The following is a 22,155-nucleotide window of genomic DNA, read 5'->3' as shown; positions in this document are numbered from 1 at the left end:
GTTCGGCCACTAATCCCATCTCACAAGTGTTGGCTTTGTGAATTTACTCTTTTTTACTACATTTGACTAAACAGTAAAGAATCTTTGTTGCTGAATGGAGTAATCGAAGGGTGAAACACACCAGAAGTTGATATCTGGGAAACCTTTCCATGGTTTCTAAGGGAAAGAGGTAAAAAGCTGGAGAGTAGGAGGTGTAGGTTCAAAATGTGTCGTAGATGAACGAATCGAGCGTATGATATCGGATGAATGAAAAAGTGTGATTTCGCTGGGAGAGGACAAGTGAATGCAGCATGTACGGCTGTCCTTGATTGGGTGCAAAACCTGATCATGAGAAGAACTATTACTTCAAACACAAAGTAATCCAATATTTCAGTTACAAATATTGCATGACTGAACATGTTCATGTTGTTTTGTTTCTTATTAATTTAGTATATTCCTTGAGGGCAGTGTACATTTTCCTATATCTTTAATGAAGATGACTGAAACTAAAAATATGTATATTGCTCTTTCACTAACTTGGATAAAGCTGGCAGATTTGTGATTGGTCTAAAGTTGGCACGATGGTTGGGTCTAGAAGTGTTTGTCAAATTGGGCTATAATAGTCTTTACTTTTAAAGGTAGCGGGGAAGGAAAATCCTTTACAGCTGGGATTTACCAATCGGTCTGTGATGGGTTACAACGTGGGGGGTATGTTCTAGCGTGGTGGAAACGTTCATCAACAGTTCAACTCCACCAATAACCGCCACCACTTGATTTGTCAGCTCCTCTCCTGGTCGACTCCCACCCTCCTCCTCCTTCTAATCCTTACATTTTAACCCCTCCTGCTCTCTTCCCATGCCCTCTTCCTTTTCCCGTTATTCTTCTGAAGTCACTCCTACTTTCTCACCCCTCTTCCTTATATTCCTTTTTAGCAGGGTCGGACTGGGCCATAAAGTGTCTCGGGCACCAATGAAAAAGTGCCCACCGTTGCAAATGGCTATTCATTCCTTTTGTGACACTGTTTGAATAGTACCAAAGGGGAAGTTTTGGGGTAAAAGGTGATGCTAATTGTGCATTTTAAAGAATAGTTATTCAGCGACAATGGTCAAAACCACTAGCCGCATGGTGAAGTAACTCATCAAACTGGGCCACATTGGCCAAAACTGTGGCCCACTTTGACCAGAAAAACTGGCCCACACCAACATTTTTTTATTTTTGGTTCGTCCATGGGCCTATTGCCCTATAGGCCAGTCCAACCCTGCGTTTTATCCTCCCGATGTCTCTCAGGCTGTTTCCCCAACTAGTCCTGATAACTCTTCTCTTTCTACTATTTCACAACATCCTCCACCTCCTTCTGATATCTATTCTCCTCCTACTTCCGACATCTCCCCACCTCCTGCTGTTTGTCTCTCTTTCTCTCTACTTTGTCTCTACCTTCACATGTTGTTTCCAATTCCTCCTCTCACTCAAGTCACTTCCTCTCCTCCATGTCACCCACCACCACTTTTACAAGTCCTCTCCTCTTCTCCAACTCAAGTCTTCTTTTGTAGCTCCTCTCTCCTCCTCAATGCTGTTTTCTCTGCACCTCTGATCCCTCTGGACTCCTATACTCTTATGCCAGCTTCCCTCTATTTTCTAGGGGCCTGCCCCTGCTTACTAGACTTGAACCAACCCTCTGTGATAGCTTACAGATCAGTGGAATTATGAAATATGATTGCTTTGTTTGAAAACGTGGGCGGTCCACGTTGTGGGACGCTCCCCTTCCTCTGGTGGCTGTGAAGGCCAAGACGATATCTGTGGTTGTGTGTCATCTTGGAGTGGGTATTCGCTCATACATGCTGTCCATACCCCAATGTGGAACCATGCATTTCATGAGTCCCAGTTACACCTCCCGCGGAAGCTGCTGGTCCCCAGATTCCCAGAAGCTTCCAATGCACAGCAGTTCCAAACCCTGCTATGACTCCTATGCTCACAATAGAAAGGAAAATTGGATAAAATAATTAACTCGAGGCTCTTTCGCTCTTCGTCTCCTGGAGGTCTGTAATAAGCTAAGGAAACTATTCATGACTGACCCTCTAGATGCTTGACAAAACTGAAATACCCTTCCAAGACCTTGACGGTATCTCGGAAGCTTCTGTCGATACCCAAATATTCATTTGGAATCCGAAGCGATACCCGGAGATTGTTGCTCCTTTCCTCCTTCCTGAGGGCACCTCGTGGAGGGAGCAAGACTCGGTTTGGTGCCGAAGCATGTATGTGAAGCTTTGAGTTAGGACTTTACACTTGAGCCCTGTAAGAAGACATCCCTGAGTATTCTATAAATTTCTAGCCCAAACTCTAACTAAATATTGACACATTCTCCTTACTTTCTAGTGTCACTGTAAAAAGTATACTTTTACTGGGGATAGTTCCGTCCTCTCGTGTTAGGTCGACAAGGGCGATTCTCTTATTAGTATCCACCGTTCAGGTATCCAAGTAACCATTGATTCCTATTGTTGCCTTTTCTAGAACTAGACGTTGTAGCTACTGAGGAACTATAGTCGAGCTCCGTAAACATGAAGGCTCAGCATTGACTATTTAAAGTTCTTACAGACCTCAATATCAGATCACTATTCAGACTGCAAATTCCAAAGCGGGTCGTGTCCCACGCAGATTCTTGTTTTCCAGGGCTTTCATTGGCGCAGTGGGCCCACAATTAGGCCTGTGGATTGGGCTCTGACCAAGATGGACCTGCTCTTTCAGGGTCTATTGATGAAAGGCAGCTCCAGAACCTTCAGCTGGGCTTTGTACTGGCTAACGTGGAGGTCACCACCTTAGCAGTGATTCTGACCCTCACCCTCCACCCCTGCACATCTTCTGCAATGAAAGCCTATTAAGGAAAACCACTTGTAAAGGTTCTGTATCTTTTCACTGAAATTCACATGCCAAACTAATGATGCCTGGTTCTCTAGTAAACCTTGTGAAAAAGCATACTCCCACCTCATGCACCACCACAGCCAACCTAGAACCTGTCTACTCCCACCTCATACACCACCACGGCCTGCCTATAACCTGCCTAATGCCACCTCATACACCACCACCGCCAGCCTGTAACCTGCCTACTGCCACCTCATACACCACCACAGCCAGCCTAGAACCTGTCTACTCCCACCTCATACACCACCACGGCCAGCCTAGAACCTGTCTTGAGCCTAGGGATCCTGAGAGAGGCCTGGCACTTGCAAATAAGCATCCTTGCATGCAGGGCTCGGAGACACTGACTTGTTAAAGGAATGGTTCGGTCAAAAAATATTATTGTCCCTATGGGTCGGCCATGTGCTTTTAATCATAATTCGATTGATCATACAAACATTTCCTTTGCACCTTACCCGAGTTTTCGTCTGTTGAACACAAGCAAAATAGGGCAGCAGGGCGTGGCCATTTTGTGATAATCTTATCACTTGCCGCATCGCCCTGGGTGACCTGCGTTTGCGGCACTAAATCATATTCCCCGCCCCTGAGCCTGACATCACTAGACGCGTACCGCCCATTTCACAACGACAAAGCACGTCTCGTGTCAACATTCTCTGCGCCTCAGCTAATGACGTGTCACCATGGAAACGGCAGGAAGCCTCTTTCCTCGACAAGTATAAACAGAGAGTTTCACAACACACAACAGCAGATTTTCTTTTCCATTCCTCTCGCTGTATTTCTTTGAGTATTCTGTGACTCATTTCTGTGCTCTGGTCAGCTACCTTCGTTGCTTGTAGCCCGTGTGAACAGCTACCAGTACGAACGCTATAAATTATTTTCCTTTCTTTACCACACAATGGCAACAATAATGCCCTACCTGTACGAGCCCGAGTATTCCGAGGAGGAATTACTGGAAAGAGCAAGCTCTGTAGACGATGGGGATTTGGACAACAGTTGGGCGGGCGTTTCAACAGATGAAGAGCCTGGGCCTAGTCGCATGGACAGCGTTTCCACCTGGTGTACCTGCAATCGGTGCGCGCTAATGCCAACAGAGGTGGAGAACTGCTGCTGCCGAGAAAACTCTGGATGCTTGTCCTACATATCGCAAGGGGATCCACAGCCGCAATGCGTTACCGGGCTGCCAGACTTCACGGCAGTCTGTCTCACACGGTCCGTGTTGAGGATTTTGATGGTGCTTATGCATGAACTTCGCGCAACAGTTCGCCCTCGTAATCCAAGTAACGAGTAAGTTTAGTCTGGTTGTGATGTCAGTTAGGCCACTACTATTTCACGGTTGTCCCCTATATTCTCGTAACTTCAAGATATCATTGTCATATCCGTTTAGTCTTGCAATTCTCTAGTAATAGTCGCATAAAAGTCGTTCAATATTGTGCAGTGTCTTGTTCGCATTTGTCCTGGCAAAAATGCCATTGGATACAAGAATTGTCATTGACAACCAAGGTTTAATACACTTATCTTGGTCATTTAAAAACAGATTTTATCTTTCTCTTTCCTAGGTGGTTCCGGCTGGTGGCCTATCGTTCGTACACATGGTGGCTACATGGGAGGCTTTGACACCGCGTTCGACAAGTAATACCCACCTGTGTCGTTGGCGTCATTAGAGAAACTTTCCCCAGCGACAGTGGTCAGTACAGGGGATTTTCCCTCGCCGAGCTGCAACCAGACCTTTACAATGTGTAGTATTTTTGTGCCATCAAAATAAGAAACCAAATAAAACACAACATATTTTTCATCAATGGTTGTTTCAGTTTTTAAGTGAATCAAGTGTGTTTCCATTCAGCAGTGTTCCGGTGCCTTGTCTGCACGCCTTCTGGCCCATCCATCCCACCCCCACTATCAAAGGTAGTTTGCACCAGTGGATGTGCGCTGCCATGGGGGGCTGTCAGGGGTGCAATTGGCCAAGGTGCCAAACAACATGTACACTTCAAAAGGTCTCCCATGCCCAGGGGCCATTGCTCACATGGCCTCCTCAGACCCTGCGTCTCCAGGCAGGCCTCCCCCGAAGAAGACCGCGCCCCTGCAATCCACATAAGTGTGTCTCCATTCAGCAGTGTTCTGGTGCCTTGTCTGCACGCCTCCCGGCCCATCCATCCCACCCCCCACTATCAAAGGCAGTTCGTACCAGTGGGTGTGCGCTGCCATGTGGGGCTGTCAGGGCCGCAAACGGCCAAGGTGCCAAACAACATGTGCACTTCAAAAGGTATCCCACGCCCAGGGGCCATTGCTCACATGACTTCCTCAGACCCAGTGTCTCCAGGCAGGCCTCCCCTGAAGCCGACCACGCCCCTGCAATCCACATAAGTGTGTCTCCATTCAGCAGTGTTCCGGTGCCTTGTCTGCACGCCTCCCGGCCCACCCATCCCACCCCCCACTATCAAAGGCAGTTCGCACCAGTGGATGTGCGCTGCCATGGGGGGCTGTCAGGGGTGCAAACGGCCAAGGTGCCAAACAACATCTACACTTCAAAAGGTATCCCACGCCCAGGGGCCATTTCTCACATGGCCTCCTCAGACCCCGTGTCTCCAGGCAGGCCTCCCCCGAAGCAGACCGCGCCCCTGCAATGTTCATAATGCCACGACATATACACGTCATTCATTCACAAACACACCCCTTTTTGTTATTCTTTATAAACCACTGGATATTTACCTTGAGAACATCCTTGAGCACTGCAAGTCAACTCGTGAACGTGCTACTCTGTGACCGCTTTGAGTGAACTTGTCAGTGTGCTACCTGTGAACATCTGCCTGTTCTCCTGCCACTAATTACTCTGCTTGCTGAATCCAACTGTTGGTTGGTCAAGTTAAGGACATGTATCCTAATCATATCTCCTTCATTTGTAAATGTATATCTATTCCGAAGTCTCTAACTCCGTAGTGCTATGTTAATTTGTATCATTGCTGTTGACTTGAGTTTCTTTTTTTATGTTATCGATATATCAATTTTTATCATTGTCAATTGGCATCGTATTGCATCCTTCGTGGACCGTGCCTATAGTATAAGCATGTTTCATATTCGTGCATGATAGAACATTCAAGGGACGAGTAACATGTTCTGATTTTCAACACATCTATGAATCGTTTGTGAAATTTATCCTATAATACAGCCGCACACGCTGCACTGGTTTTGCTGTGGTGCCCAAAAGAAAGCGTGCATCGAACAATGTTTGGTCCAATTCATTCGTTCGCACATGCTTATGCAAAATATTTTTCTAATAATGTTGACATTTATTTTGCAGAATTTACAACAATGCCTGCATGTTCTATTTTCGATTGCCCTTCGAAGACCCATGACAAATCCGAAGGCATTACAATGCATGTATTCCCTAAGACTGTTGATCGAATAAGAGAATGGGTCAGACGTTGCGGATATCCACTGGAAGACCTTGAAAGTAGAGTCAACCAAGTCTTGGAGGACAAGAGGGGTCATCGATACGGCATCTGCAGCCTGCACTTCTCATCGGATATGTACGACACATCCTTGTACACAAAGAGGAATCAACCGAGAACAACTCGGAAATTGCTCCCAAACGCTATTCCGACTTTACTCGTGAAAATGCCGCCACAGGTGAGTCAAGCTTCCGAATTTAGCTTTACACCTGTATTTTCGGTGTAAATGCCACTTATAGTACTTTCAATATTTATGTGATTGAGTAGCTGTTGAAATAATGACTTTTTTGCTAAACATCAGACCTTGTTTTGTAGAACACACTTAGAAAAATGATTTATGGGGATGGATAACCATGCTATATTATGTGTTTCAATAAATGTCATTATCTCTTATTCAGTCTCCTTAGATGCCATTTTGTAATGTTGGAATTTCTAAATCGAATAATACTTTCCCTTTACCACTCCATGACTATCCACCGAATATGAAGGAACAAGATTCAACATCTTTGTCTTGCCTGGAGTCATCAACCCCTTCGAGCGGGTATCAGGTAATCTTACCTAGCTATTTGTTTCAGACTGGTTTTATGTACGGAATTCTAGATAATGTGATCATATTTTTGCAACGTATAATTGCATTACGCAATGTTTCTTTACCACTTTACTGTTGATAAGTACCTATGTGGTGTTTCAAAATTGTGTGTCCCGTTTCCAATCTTTTCGACATCACTAATGAAAGTACTGCGTTTCAGGGAGATGCTGAAGCCTCCACTACAATACGAACACCCCTTGTAGTAGATCTGGTGTCAGGTTTATGGGTCATCATAGCTCAGTAGGACGAGATAATCCGATCATATTTTCGCAACGTATCATTGCATTGCACAATGTTTCTTTGCCACTTTACTGTCGATATGTACCTTTGTCGTCTTTGTCCCGTTTCCAATCTTTTCGACCTTACTAATGCAATTACTGTGTTTCAGGGAGATGCTGCAGCGTCCTCTACAATTACATTATCCATTGTGGTTGTTCCGGAACCAGACAATACAGTTGCTCCGGAGCCAGAGGTATGCGCTCTGACAGTACCATCGAATAAAAGAAAGTCGGTCTAATTAGATGTGTAATGCCAATGACTTATTTTAAATGGATACTATTTTTTGTAGGGATGTATACAAGATCCGTATATTGAACCGGAGGAACGTGTATCAGAGTCGGTCCGCCAGTTTGCTGATGTTAGAGTAAAGAAGGTTTCAAAGAAAAGAAATAAAAATAAGGTTAGTATAAACACTTTCTATTGTTGGCAAACGTTTTGTGCCAAGGCCTTCATTATATGCTTTTTTAATGTAATTTGTACAAGACTGTATGTTGGATTTACACTGAACATCCCTTCTCCTATCTTCCTGTAGTTGCCCAATCGAGTACGGACTATGCAGACACAGACAGCGATACAAATGACAGATTCTGCTTGCCAAACTGTTTTCACCATGGAGGAACTATTCATTGAGGCGCGTCGTGTTCTCACTCGAGATGCCTATGTCCAGTGGCCAGAAAATGAATTTAATAAAACCAGCAATTCCAGCAAAGTCTTCTTGGACCATTGCTACAATGCGCCCGCTCCGCCAGAGGAAGGTGCAATTGAATTTATAGAAGATAGTTTTACATTACTCGATGAGCACTTGACACAATCGACACCCGCCAAAAAAATGCCCCCCAAAAAACAGTCCACATTGATGTTTTCTCCTATCCATTGTCAAGTAAATGATTTTGAAATGACAGAAACTGAAGCATCAACACTATTAACCGACGAAACAGACACAGATATCGACTATAGTATGTCCTGTTTTGCTGATATGTCCACCACGGGTCAGCATTGGTGAGCGTGACTCGTCTAACACAAGGCAGTAGCCTGAAAATACATGCCACCTGTGAAAAGTCACATAAAGCATTTTCATGGTCCGCTCAACCAATGCTGGGGAAACTGCCAGCTGGCAATCTACTGTGTGCATCAGCTTTACTTTTCAGTGGCTCTAGTTTCACGAAATTATCCAGTTTCCTTCAGTTTGTGGGACTCCATTTCATTTCCAAAGCGCAATACTGCAAATACCAATGTGATTATCTATTCCCTGCCATCAGTGATGCTTGGAAAATTTAACAATTGACTATTCAAAGTACATTCCCCGACAAACGGTTCAGGCTAGCCGGCGATGGACAGTGTGACAGCCCCAGATTTTCTGCTAAGTACTGCACCTACCATCTTCAGGACATGGAAAGTAAGAAAATTGTGAGTTTGGTGGTCGTGCAGGTGTCCCAATGTAAATCCTCGGTGGCCATGGAGAAACTTGGTTTTATAAAATCACTGGAAGATCTACAATCGAGGGGAATGCAAATCAACTCATAGCCACAGACAGACATGTTTCAATAGCCAAGACAATGAGAGAGCAGTATCCAAATGTTAAACATCAGTTTGATGTATGGCATGTTGCCAAATCAATTAATAAAAAAATCTCGGCTGCAGGAAAAAAAAGGTTTTGAAAGTATTTCACAATGGTCCCAGTCTTTCAAAAACCATCTTTGGTGGAGCTCCAAAACATGTGATGGGTCTGTGGAAATTCTACTGGAAAAATGGCGCTCACTGATGCACCACTGTTCCAACGTTCACCATTGGACAGAAAACCAACATTTCCACCAATGTGAACATGGCCCTTTGTCCCCAGAGCAGGCACGGAAGAAGAAGTGGTTGATACCATCTTCAGCTCCACACAAAGCCCTTGAGAAGATTGTGTTTGATAAAACTCTATCAAGAGATCTGAAGGGACTCACAGAATTCTGTCACACAGGAGATATGGAGGTGTTCCACAATATGTGCCTAAAGTACAGGCCAAAGAGATTGCATTTTGGCATCCAGGGGATGAAATGTACGACTTTACTAGCGGTATTGGCGCATAACGAGAATGTGGGCCGTGAACAATCTATGACAGCTGGAAACTTAGGGATGCTTCGCTACAATATGGCTTTTACAAAAAGAAGCAAAAAATGGGTGGTCAACGCAGTATATGATCAAATGGAATTGGATTTTGTGAAAGATCTCATTGTTAATGTCGTCGAGATGCATAGTCATGGAATCGCGCACAAATCTGTTCAGAGCACACATACATTGCCACAAAACATTGCCAGCGTCCCATGTCCACCCAAAGCAGAGCTTGTAAAATCGTTCAAATCCCGGTTGAAATGATGACCGTCTGTTTTTATTTTTGCAAATTTTTTTTCTATAATCTGTATAAATAAAGTATGCATTTTGTCCTTTGAAATATATCCTCTAAGTCCTTTTCTTAAAAATATATTACAATTATTACGATTTGCTTTCACATTTTAGTTGAGATACTGTGGGACCTTCATTTTTCGTGTTAATGAACAATGGGTAACAGTGTGTAAGAATATTTGGGTTTTGGCAGTTGACTTGCAATAAAGTTCTGCAAAAAGCTGAATAACTGCTGGACCTACAAAAGGGATTAGACCTAGGCCACAAAACATTCTAGGCACGCAAGAAGTACTGACTGTGAAAACATGGCATGGGGTAGGAGGCCATGAGATAAGCAGAGGTGGCCATATTGGCAAATTTCACCTACAGCTGAGCAGCCCTACAAACAACGAGCGGACCCCTATTTCCTGAGCCCGTGTTTCAAAATTCATTTTCTCATGGATGTGCTGACACGGGATGTTGCAAAGCAAGAATGTACATTCATTTTGAGTGAAGGTCACCAGCTTTGAATTTCGGCTTGGGAGCTGTGAGGCCCCACGCGTCCCTCGCGCAGTATAAGGTTCTATTGTTTTTTGACCTTGAGAGTCAGGCACCATTCCGAAAGGGATTGAATTGAGGGGGGGTGTAATAACGTATGATATGATAAGGTTGCCCATTCCGAAACTGCACCTTGTTACATATAAGTTCAGATTTTGAGAAAGCGTTGACACGAACGGAGGATTCTGCATCACGGTCTGCATTACGCCTAGAGAATGGAAATTGCAAATATAATGTAAGTTTCTCTTTAGACGATTTCATACCAGAACTAATCGAAATACGAATAGCTGACCGTTACTGATGGGTGACATTGTACTTGTTAGTTCTGTTTGGCATATTGCAATGAAGTGCTAGTACTTGTATCTACCGGGCAACAGGCAGAGGCGTAGACTGGGTAGGGCCTGAGGGGCAAGGCCCACCCAAAATTTCTAGACGTTCACTCAGCAGCACTGTGTAGGAATGTACAGATGTTAATGTCACTGTGGTGGGCCCAACTACATTAGCTTCAGGCCCCACTAGTTAGACAATCCTGGCCACGCCTCTGGCAACAGGGGCAGGCCAGCATCAAGACGCATGTAGACCACCACTCATTTCTCCCTGGCTCTACGCTAATAAATCATTACATTATTTTTGCACCTCGAATTCTTGCCCCAGTTTACACATTACGGTTAGTGCTCAACATTCTCATTCGCACTATCCGCAGAAGCAAATAGTAGAGTACTTTGATATTCCACGTTGTATTCTCTCGGTTCACATTGTGTCACCTCTTCGCTAATAAAGGAAATTAATAATTGTAATAAAGATCGGCTACTGAGACACTTTTCGATTTTTATCTTTTGCAAACAGGTACATTGTGCCATTCTGTGATTGTCATTTATTCCAGACCCCGACCGATGGCTTCAACCGCCAGCTGCAGCTACATGTCAATCGCTGGATCTACTTGACCGTATTCTGGGACGACAGACAAGTTCCAATCTGTCCGTACGCGGTACCGGCGGCTAGGAGCAACATACAAGCTTTACGGTGCTCTAGTGCCAAATTGAAGCACCAGCCTTGCAATTCACTGTGCGACCGAAGTGCTTCGATTACCCAAAAGGAACAGCGCGTGACTCACGATAAACATTTGCGGATTTATAAAATGAGAGCAAAGAAAAAAGTTCTATTTTAATTGATTAGGTCACACGCCGATTGTTATCGAAACATTTAATGTGAAATAAATGTACTTTGCCAATTGTACAGTCTTGTTGTCTCCTCTTAAAGTACAATTTCATATTCCTAAATGTGACGCGGCGCGCTGTGAGATGATGCGTGTTGTTTTCCGGGTTCCGCGTCTAATCGCGTAGGTGGCGACTGGGCGCGTTTGGCCATGCTGCCCAGCAACGTCACGGAGAGAGGCGGGGAATATAAATGATTTGGTGATGTCAGGCTCAGGAGCGGGGATATGATTTAGTGCCGCAAACGCAGGTCACCCAGGGCGATGCGGCAAGTGGTGATAAGATTATCACAAGATGGCCGCGCCGTGCTGCCTGATTTTGCTTGTGTTCAACAGACGAAAACTCGGGTAAGGTGCATAGGAAATGTTTGTACAATCGATCGAATTATGGTTAAAACCACATGGCCGAACCATAGGGACAATAATATTTCTGACCTAACCATTCCTTTAAGCACTTGCCTGTTTTGTTTCCCCCAATTATTCTGAGGACTCCCTGCTATCCAGAATGCGTCTGCATCCCTTCTGGTCCTTTAAAAAGGGACAAACATTGATGGGGAAATTAACAGTATGGTGAGGTAGACGGGAGACCCGCTCCATACTACCCAGGTCCTTCATTTAGTGGGTGGTGGTACACTGCCTCCGTGCTCACCCATGCCTTACCCTTGGTAACTGTAGTGTATATTGTGCATTTCTGATAATGTCAATCACAAAATGGAAACAATTTCTTGCCAAATGAAGTAGGCTGCTCCTCGATAAGCCATAGTGAATGGAAGGGGCCCCCCAAAGCCCAGCACCCACCGATCCAGACTAACTGCTGAACCCACCTTTCCTGCATTCTGGCCAGAGGACAAGTCCTATTAATGTGTAAATATGTAAATACTGGCCTGAGGTTCTCATTGTTCAAAACACTGTCATGTCTTCCAGTGCCCGTCCCTGGTACATGTTCCTTCTTTGACACTTGGCCTCCCACTAAACGTCATCCAATCCACCAATGCTTTTGTGTAAAGACATTACTGTTGGAAACTGCACCGTTCTTAAATAAATACAAATGCATGTTTGATGTTGATCTGCACTTGACGTCCTTCACTCTAGGCTGCGTACATGCATGTCTGCCAACGTACAGACCCCAAAGGCTAGAGCTAACTTCTTGCTTACCCTGATATCAATTAGACTTTGCCTTCCTCTCTAGTGGCTTCTTTTTGGTAGTTCTCTCAATCGTAACTGATTCAAATGATCAAGTTATGTTTACCCATAGTCTAAGCCATAGAAAAGCACCTGTGTTGAATCTGCCCTTCAGGCATGATATCAGTATCTTTGCATCTTAATTATGCTTTGTTTTTCTAAACTATGTCTCTCTTTGCAGAAGTCGCTGCCGCCAAGCGGCCGGGTCGTATGAATGGTGTTGTTTCGGGTTCCCTGGGCACCCTTCTCCCTCCTGGCCCAGGTCTCCCTTCCACAGCATGTGCCTTTCCAGCTGTAGCAGGGAACCAGCCCAACTCTGCGGAACTGGAGCTGGCTATAACCTCTGCCCCTATTGCACCGCGCGTGAGCCACGTGCATCGATTCAGTCCCATCGCTGTGCACAATCTGAAGCCGCACAGGTAACTGCTTTTCTTTCCTTCCTCTGCTCTGCTGCTTGTGTGACAAGAGGATTGTATAGAATGGAATGTTAATGGAGACATTCTTCCTGCAGGTTCAGGGTTGGACTGTGAGACCCAGGATGGGAGAGGCCTACCGGGAAATCTCCAGAGTTCCCTATGAGCCAGTCAACCCCTATGCAGATTTGTTCCTTTTCAAATATCCCTACACACCGGACAGAACATTCCTCTCACATGTAGTTTACCTGCAAGTGCTTCACATTCCCAACCTAACCGGGGTACTGGTTATACATATATTTCATTCGGACTAATGCAGAGGGAATGAAATTAGCAGTGGTCAAATGTTTTTTTTTAATTCATGTGCCCTATGCCATCGTCAGAGCAATTTTCTGTCTGAGAATCCCACCCGAGAGACGCAGTTAAATCGATCAGTGTATATCCATTTGCTACTTGCCAATTGTGCCTCATCTCCATGTGTCCAAACATTTGAGACACCGGAACCTCCTTTGAAACAATTTTTGATTGAGAAGATGCAACGCAAAGTCTTCGTTCTTTCAAGTGTGGCGAGTTGGATAAACTCCCCATCCTAGAATGAGAGGGGATGAGCTGCTAGGGTCGGTCAGTCTGGCTGCAGCCCAATACGCCTCTCGGAGGGTGGAAGAGTGGGATCCCACAGGCTCGCCACACCCACGAGAGGGTGGTATTACCACCCTACAGGTGTTGTAAACCCCATCCACAAAGTCATTCAGAAACAAGCTACCACTGTATCCCAGAAAGCTCCCGGTGGGAGGTTCTCATAAATATTGGGGGGATCCGGGACAGTTTTTCTTACAAGTTATACCACAATCAGTGTGCAGGGGGTGGGCAAGCCATGCGCGATCAAACCGGCAGTGCATTAATAAAAGGATGCACAAAACCTGTGCACGTCAAGCGAGGTTGTTCCATAATCACTAAGTAATGGAGCCAGGCCACCACGAACCCTGTGGTTGGGCAGAGAACTATAGGATGCGCAGACGCCCTAGCAGGCACCAGAATGATTCCAAGATGGTGACGACGTTGCAAGCTCTCATATACACGGATGAGAAAAATTGTCTTTTTGTACAACAGATCGAGACCTAACAGATTTGATAATGTGTTGGAGAGAAGACAATCCCCAGATGAACCCACAGCCAATCCCAGGGGTCTAAACAATCACAAAGAGTTCACAAGAACTGTACAAATAAAGCAGAATGAAAGGAGAGTGGAACAATTGGTCGGAAGCCAGTGGACTTCACTATGATACACAGTGAAACTACAACCATGGGAAGAGGCAGAACACAACTTCCAAAGGCCACTCAGGAAGAAGTGGACCCAGAGGATCGACCCCCACAAGGACAGGCTAAATGCAGGAATGGGTCTAAAGGGGAAGAGTCCTGAAGGGAATGCTGAGAAACCCAAGGCTTTTGAAAGACCTGTACTGAATACTGAGAACACTGACGTCTCGGCAAGACCTCAAGTGAATGTTACAAGGTTGGAGGCTCAAGGCTTGTTAGGGTCAGGGTAGCCTGGAGGCTCAATACTTGTTAGGATAAGGGTAGCCTGGAAGCTTAGGACTTGTTAGGATCAGGGTAGCCTGGAAGCTTAGGACTTGTTAGGATCAGGGTAGCCTGGAAGCTTAGGACTTGTTAGGATCAGGGTAGCCTGGAAGCTTAGGACTTGTTAGGATCAGGGTAGCCTAGAAGCTTAGGGCGTGTTAGAATCAGTGTAGCCTAGAGACTCAGTGCTTGTTAGGGTCGGGGTAGCCTGGAGGCTCAATACTTGTTAGGATCGGGGTAGCCTAGAAGCTTAGGGCTTGTTAGGATCGGGGTAGCCTGGAAGCTCTGAACTTGTTAGGATCACGTTAGCCTGGAAGCTCAGGACTTGTTAGGATCAGGGTAGCCTAGAAGCTTAGGGCGTGTTAGAATCAGGGTAGCCTAGAGACTCAGTGCTTTTTAGGGTCGGGGTAGCCCGGAGGCTCAATACATGTTAGGATCAGGTTAGCCTGGAAGCTCAGGACTTGTTAAGATTAGGGTAGCCTAGAAGCTCAGGGCTTGTTAGGATCACGTTAGCCTGGAAGCTCAGGGCTTGTTAGAATCAGGGTAGCCTAGAAGCTCACGGCTTGTTAGAATCGGGGTAGCCTAGAGGCTAAGGATCCGTTAAGTTTAGGATGTGGACCTGTTTGTTGGCTCCTTCTTTAGACATTACTTTATAGACTACAGTGTCCCCAGAGGGACAAGGACGTTAAGCTAGCCTAAGAGCTTTATTATTTGGACCGTCCTCTTAAGAGGTGTGGAACATTCGGGGAAAACCCCCACTTTGTGTTGTCTTATTCCTGGAACTGTTTGCCTTAGGTATTTGGTCCAACCCCTTCCCGATCAGAATACTGAATAAAGCCAGCTTTCGTGAACCTCACTTTTACTGTGCCACGTGTCATTACTCGGCCATATCACACAGGATGCCTTCGTGTATATGTGGACAGACCACACAGCTGCTGTGTGTGCTGTTTGGGCCTTCTGTCTAGATACTTTAAGGCTTGTGAGACACTGAAGAAACCTCTCACTGCCGGCATTATCACCCGGGTCTCGGAGTGCTTCCATGATCGACTCCATGCTGTGTCCTAGAAGTGTCGGCCTAGAAGCTGCAGTGGTTCAGTGCCCACATACTGAAAGTGTTCGCTTGAGGTGCCCATCATTCTCCCCCTCCACGTTTGACATCTGCAAATATAAGCCGGGGCTCTTTAGGTGCACTCATGTCAACCTTCGTGCCCCCTCTGGATATGTGCATTCCTTGTTGCAACCTGCTGTCTATTCCTGCCCCAAGGACACATCTGGAGGATGTGCTGGTGCCCCAAAAGGCCCTTTCATCATTGCATGGTCAAGATCCACACATGCAAATAAGCTTAGGATCCCAGGCAAGGCGAGCCGTGTCCAGCACCAGAACATCATCCTGGCAGGGCAACGCAGCTCAGAAATGTCAGGGCCCAAGTGCCATTAGGGGCACTCCCTCCACGTTACCAATACAAACAATGACTAACTTAATTTTGAGTGAAAAAGAGCACATGTGTGGCTTGGTGTAGCATTGAAACGAACAAGCCTCCATAGACTAGTATTTTGTTGACTGGCTGTCGCCGGCCATTTAATGTGTACCCCAAAAAAAGGGAGACCAAGGAGAAGGCTATCAACCCTCTTTGGACTGGTCCGAAAATTGCACTCTATAAGGAAGGAAGGGGCACCTAAAAGAGGAGATTGGGAACTATTTACCAGTTTTATAAAGCTTACAAAAACATCTTAAATGTCCCCATTGCAGTGCTGTTCAGATGGACATATTGCGCGGTCCCACGGATGCGTTACCCATGATTCTCACTGATTCTCACTGATTCTCATAATTGGTCTTACCTCTAGATGGACTCTTCTTGATAGGCCGTCTTGAAGCAGACCAGCTCCATTTGTGTTTATTGCATTACTCACAAGTAACTCTGTTTCCATCCAGCTCCTAAAGGCTTATTGCTCTATTCACTAGAAGGAGCTGCAAGGGATACAAGACAGCAAAGTGAAGTTGTCCTGATACTCTTCCCTTCAATCAGATGCTTGGGTTGAAACCAGCTTTTGTCAATCAGTCTCCCAGTGGCTCTTCGATGCAGTAGCATTTTCTGAATTTCTATCAATTCCCAATATCCAGATATACATGAACTGCTTTAGTCCTGTTTCCGTTATAAGAAGTAGTTACGTGCCTACCAGACGGTAGGGATATTTCTGATACATGCTTTGTTCTTCCTGCAGATTTCTCTTACCTACTCTCCTTCCTTCTTGGGGCACAGTTGGTACTGTCCCCAGTGGAGGAACATTTCCAAGAAACGGTGGGAAAAGGTTTCATGTGATATAGAGAGAGTTGCAACGCTACCACTCAAACTGAGTATCGTTCAGCATGGCACTTCCTCGCACCCAGACAAGACGCCTTAAGTTTACTGGGACAACATTCGACACCTTAGGATATTTTGACAGACTCTGCAGAAGAATACAGCTTCCATCAGAACCATGGTTAGCATCAGGAATGTAACTTCCTACTGCATATTGACTGTTCGCAAAAGTAGGGGAGTACTTTGACAGCCAGAAGAAAAGAGCCGCTTGTTTTAAAAAGAATGAATATGAGTTTGGTTTTATTCCAAACAGAAAATAATGGACATGGTGTGAATGAGATGACTTGGTGAGGCTCTTGCAGCAAAAAAGAAAACCCGTCCAGTTTCTCTTAGAAGCAGGTCCTCGGTCCTTTCTTCTCTCCTTAAAACTCTGCCTTCCTAGCAGGAAAAGAGTTACTCACAGTCGTGGAGGGAGTAAGTGCCCCATGATGACTCCTGGAATGATATTCTTAGCTCTTCTAGAACTCATCAGGAGGTCCCGCCTATCCTCTTGTGTCCCAGGAAAGCCTAGCACTGCCACCCTGCAGTCTTGGATCTAGTGCGTGTGGACCAGGCGACAGCCGCTTTAGATCGTATTGGGCCCTGGGCTTCTCTGTGCTTAACACCTGGCTAGGCTATTGGGACCTTCCCTGGCACCTTCACCTCCACCAACCTAGGAGCCCCTGCAGGAGCTCTGCTCTAGACAAGCCTGTTCTCCCGCTACCTCTCTTCTTAGGCACCTTCTCCTCATTCTTGCTTCCTCCCTCCTCCTTGCTGGTCTTCACAACCCTCCCTATTCTTTCTCTTTCTCACTTCCTTGACGTTCTGTCATGCTCTAAACTTTGTCTCACTAGCTTGGTCTTGCTTTGCACTCCTTCCTCACCAATGTTAACTTTCTCACCTTTCCCTCCACAAATCCCAGCGTTCTCCCCTCCCATCCCCCCATTAATAATTCTCAGATTCTCCTCTGGTCGCAACTCTCTCCATTCCTCTTTAACGCTCCCCATCCCTTCTTGCACCTCCTTAGATCTTAACTCTCCTTTTCAAGTCTCCAGCCTCTCTCCCCTGCTCTTCGCTTCATCTACTTCTGGTCTTAATGCGCTCACCTCATCCTCCTCCTCCTCTTTAGCACTCCTCTCAAACTACTCCATCTCCGCTCATTTACTCCTGCATCTCTCCTCCTAGCCTCACTGCTATGTACTCTACTTTCCCGTAAACTCCTAACTCACACAACTTACTCTCTTCCACTTTTATACTGATGCGGGGCCGCCTTTGGGGAATCTAATTGATTGGGGGGCCGAGGGATGGCTTTGGTGCGTGAAGGCGATGAGCAAGCATTATGGTCTGCTCGCACACCATGAAACCACAAAACTTTGAATTTGGTGTCAGTTTGCCCGCAGTCCTTGACATAGTGCCGCTCACCTCGTTTGCTTCAACGGAGTCTACCATCTTGGATTTACTGTAATGGACACTGCTCTCTGCAGCTTCAAGTCCTTCTGTCTCCTTGCATCAGGAAAGGGATACATTCCCTGACTCGCACAGTGTGAACAACCGCTGAGCGGGTCTGTGAAGGCATGTCGAACTCCTATGAACTATTCAGACCCCCATTGTTTAAACACTTTCCTTTGACCTAAATTTGAGTTTGTTTTGGTGATGGGGGAGGGGTTGTGCATGGTTGGAGGACATCCTCTGCACAAAGGTTCTGCAAGTTAGGTTCTTTTTGAGCTATTGTGGCTGTAATGGGCTGTAACTGTTCTTCACAATGACTTCTTCATGACCATTTTATCTGACTTTCTGCAGTTCCTGACCCCAAAAACCTTCTAAACAAATCCAGGAAGGAGTGAATAAGAGGGTATATGAGGTGTGAACCATGTTGCTTTTACCAAACCAAGTGCATGCCTATATTATTTTAGATTTTTAAAACCATTTGCTTCTAAATATTCTATTTTCTTGATATTACAATGCAATAGATGCAATTCTATCAACTGAAATTCGATTTTTTTTCTTTCAAAATGTTCAGGATCCTGTCTGTTACGATTAAAGAGAGAACTCTTTGAAGGGTACAGTGTTTTGATTTCTAAATTGAACCAGAAAGGACCCCAAAGGTGTGAACAAAGAAACTAACCTCTTAGCAGAACCCATTCTCTTTATTATTTGACAAGTCTGTTTTCTATGTGTATTTTGCGATTCGTTTGTACATTGGCACACATGACAAATCTCGTCTGTGATGTGTTGGATCTATATGAAAGACATTCAACTGGACCTTAAAGACAACACTTATTTGTGTCCATTAGGTACATTAATAAGCCACACACGTTGCACTTCTTAGACATTCATTTTTTATTTGTATTCATTTGTTAGGGTTAAATTAGTGCTTCTGCAAGAAACAAGCTAAAGTTATTATATTCCAGCAGAGCAAGCTCCTTACTGGGCGCGTAACAGTCACAGCGCATGAATACTGAGAAGATTGCAAGTTCCTGGAGGCAGAGGGGGAAGCTGGTTATATTGAAACTGAATATCACAGTCTAACAGGAGCAGAATGATAGAGAATATTTACGCTTAGGTTTTTAGTTATGTTGAGCACCCCACAAGCTAGAGTGCTTCCAGCTACTACAAAGCCAAGAATGGCCATGTATCGAGCAACTGGGAGTGCAGGGTGCACAAAAGTCTTCCGTTTAGAACAGGTGATCTTTTCGTTTGCATCTGAAGAGCGGCAGTGCAGGAAAGGATCTAAGGGGTGATGGAATTGAGTTCCAGAATTGAGGCCCTATGAGGGAAAGTAGTCTGTTGCCTATGGATTTATAGATTGAATGGTGGGTTCTCCAGATCGCAGGCATGAAGCGATGCACCGGGAGATTTCCCGTTTAAGCTACCCGGGTGCACGTCTGTGAACACTGGCATGTGGAAATGAATCATTTGGTCAATCGGAAGACAGTGGAAAAAAATGGCCCTTTTTAAAGCTTTTATATCAGGTTGTCAGGGAGTCCAACCATATAGGAATTGCCATAGTCCAAAGGGGCGTTGATGTAGGAACCTTTCACTATAGATTTGATTTGCCTGAGGGCTGGGAGGAGAGGTTGAATGGCAGGATCTCGTTCAGCAGCTTAGGATGAAAGAAGGAGCATCTGGAGTTCAGGCTCATATCATGGTCCCAGATAAATACAAGGTGTTTTAACTTGTTTCTGATTTGGACACTTGCTTTGAAGGAAAGAGGGCAAATTATGTCCATTCATTTTAGGAGGTTTATATGATCCATAACAATAATTTCTAGCTTTGAACAGAAGTGTGAGGAAGTAGTTACGTATCCAAACTTTTACTTATATTACAAAGAGTGGTTAGAGTGGGTAGAAGTAGGTTTGTGGAAAGGGGTTGTTTGGTTGCCATTTGTCTGTGTCCATGTACTGTGAGGTGATTTTTCAGGGTGATCATGTGACCATACAAAGGCGGGGGGATAGTCTTTATTTCAGCTGGTCGGGAGTTCCAGGGGCGGGGAGTCAGCAAGGTAAATTATCGAAAGTCAGATGAGGCACAGGGTGGGCAAAGGACAGTGAAGTAAAGTTGGGTTTGGGGTGGAACAGTACCAGAAGGGGGAGGAGTCGGAGATAGTTGACCAGTTTGGGGGCAGGGGACAGGACGGTGGGTGAATTGACTACAAAGTGAAAAAAGCAAAGGCACAGAGGTTGCGCATCCACTTCCTGCAGGTGCGCGGACGTGGATAAGGAACATGGGAGGTTGAAGAGGGTGTGTGTGACACATTTTGGGACTTTGTCAAGACCAAAAAAACAATAGCGGAGGAGCCCCATAAGAAGGCTGTGGCAGTGGTTCAGTCTCCTGGGCTGGCAGTTGAGAGGGGTAGGAGGGTTGGGAGGTAGCAGGAGAAACCCAGAAGATACGTTTGCCAAGTGAGGATGCGTGGCGTGTGAAAAGGAGGTGCCCTGTGATAGACCGTTGTGGATGTCAACATGGAAGGGTTTGGCACAGGAGAAGCGGGTGTTTCAGGAGATGGAGGAGTGGCTCACAGGTGGGAGGAAACCCAAGTGACTGCTGTGTTTTTCAATCCAAGGTGAGAAAGTGTCAGAAGATTAGGTCAATCATGTTAGACATGCAAATCACTCTGTGGTCCAAATTACTTCCATGTTTAGTTACACGCAATACTGAGTACCCTTTTATTATCCTACTATTCAAATATTAAGTAACCAGTTTATCTTTCTTCCTCAGGAAATGGACTTGAATGTATTGCCAATGTTATTATACCAGGAAGTAATGTGAGAAAATCTGGAAATCTGAGCTTAAGGCAACTGAAGACAAAACCTGTGCCAATTAAATGCCCAACCTATTTCCTACAAGAGAAAAGCTACAAGCTAATAACCAAAGCATCCTTGAAAGAAATCAAGCCTAGGAAGGCCCGATGTATTGACACGTGCCACGTAGAAAGGCTACCGAAGACCGCCCCTGCAGCCTGTAGCAAAATGCCATGTTTTAACCTTGGAGTATCAGTGACAGAGGGACACTAGCATGGAATCACATATGGCATTAATATGCTGTACTCACTACTGGACACAACTGTTTTCTCATTTGCTTTTATAACTTTGCACACTGTAAGAACAGACCGCTAATTATCACAAAAGCTAATCACTTTGAATACGATGAAATCATTTAAACATGTGATACAAAAGTATTTTTAATAAAACTGTTCACATTTTAAGTTATAATTTGTCATGTTTTCTTCACAGCTTTGCATGACTTCAAACTGTGAACCTCCTGTGCTTCTGTGTCCTTCATCCAGTGTAATGAAGATTACAAAGGCTTATAGCGCCGGTAGTGGCTTAATTCTATTAAAGACACAGAGGCAAGCATTATGCTTTAACTCTTTAATGCCACTCTCCATAGCATCCTTTTTAAATATCAACTTTTAATTTTTTTAATTTTTACATCAGTAAACAACCAATTCAAACAAAACTTCCACCACGAGGGACTACAAATCTCCAGAGGTCTGCTGCGTTTCTGTAGTTTTGTGCCTTTTTTAAACAGCCAATCCTGTCCCAGCACACCTCTCATGTCATGCCCAGTCCACAACTCCTCCTCTTTCTTTGATTATCCAATGAGAAACAATCCAACTGTACGGAACCTCCACAGGAAAATCTACTCCATCACGGGAACTTGCTGCGCTCTGAACCACGTCCACTGCAGCAAGGCCTGCACTACCTGTGGGTAACCTCTCCGCTCAGTTCTTCTTAAGGTCATCGCCTAGGAATCACACAAAAGCTCACCATTAGGGAGGGAATACGCAGCCACAAAAGTAG

The 22,155-nt window shown here is 45.2% G+C and overlaps 1 protein-coding gene across 4 annotated transcripts in view; it reads left to right on the top strand.

The window, feature by feature from the left end:
* TTLL13 (tubulin tyrosine ligase like 13) overlaps positions 1–21,557 on the top strand; it is a 307,481-nt gene extending 285,924 nt beyond the window's left edge. For 3 of the 4 annotated variants that reach the window (XM_069625212.1, XM_069625209.1, XM_069625210.1), the window contains 2 exons: positions 12,705–12,942; positions 21,071–21,215. In XM_069625212.1, coding sequence (XP_069481313.1) covers positions 12,705–12,942; positions 21,071–21,083 — 251 coding nt within the window. In that variant the 3' untranslated portion in view covers positions 21,084–21,215. Of the gene's footprint in view, positions 1–12,704; positions 12,943–21,070 lie in introns of all 4 variants that reach the window. The other variant, XM_069625211.1, reaches the window with a different exon arrangement.
* Positions 21,558–22,155: the final 598 nt, after the last annotated feature.

Source organism: Ambystoma mexicanum, chromosome 11, assembly GCF_040938575.1.
Source record: "Ambystoma mexicanum isolate Mex_15411 chromosome 11, UKY_AmexF1_1, whole genome shotgun sequence".
NCBI lineage: Eukaryota > Metazoa > Chordata > Amphibia > Caudata > Ambystomatidae > Ambystoma > Ambystoma mexicanum.
This window is presented reverse-complemented; position numbering and strand designations above follow the sequence as displayed.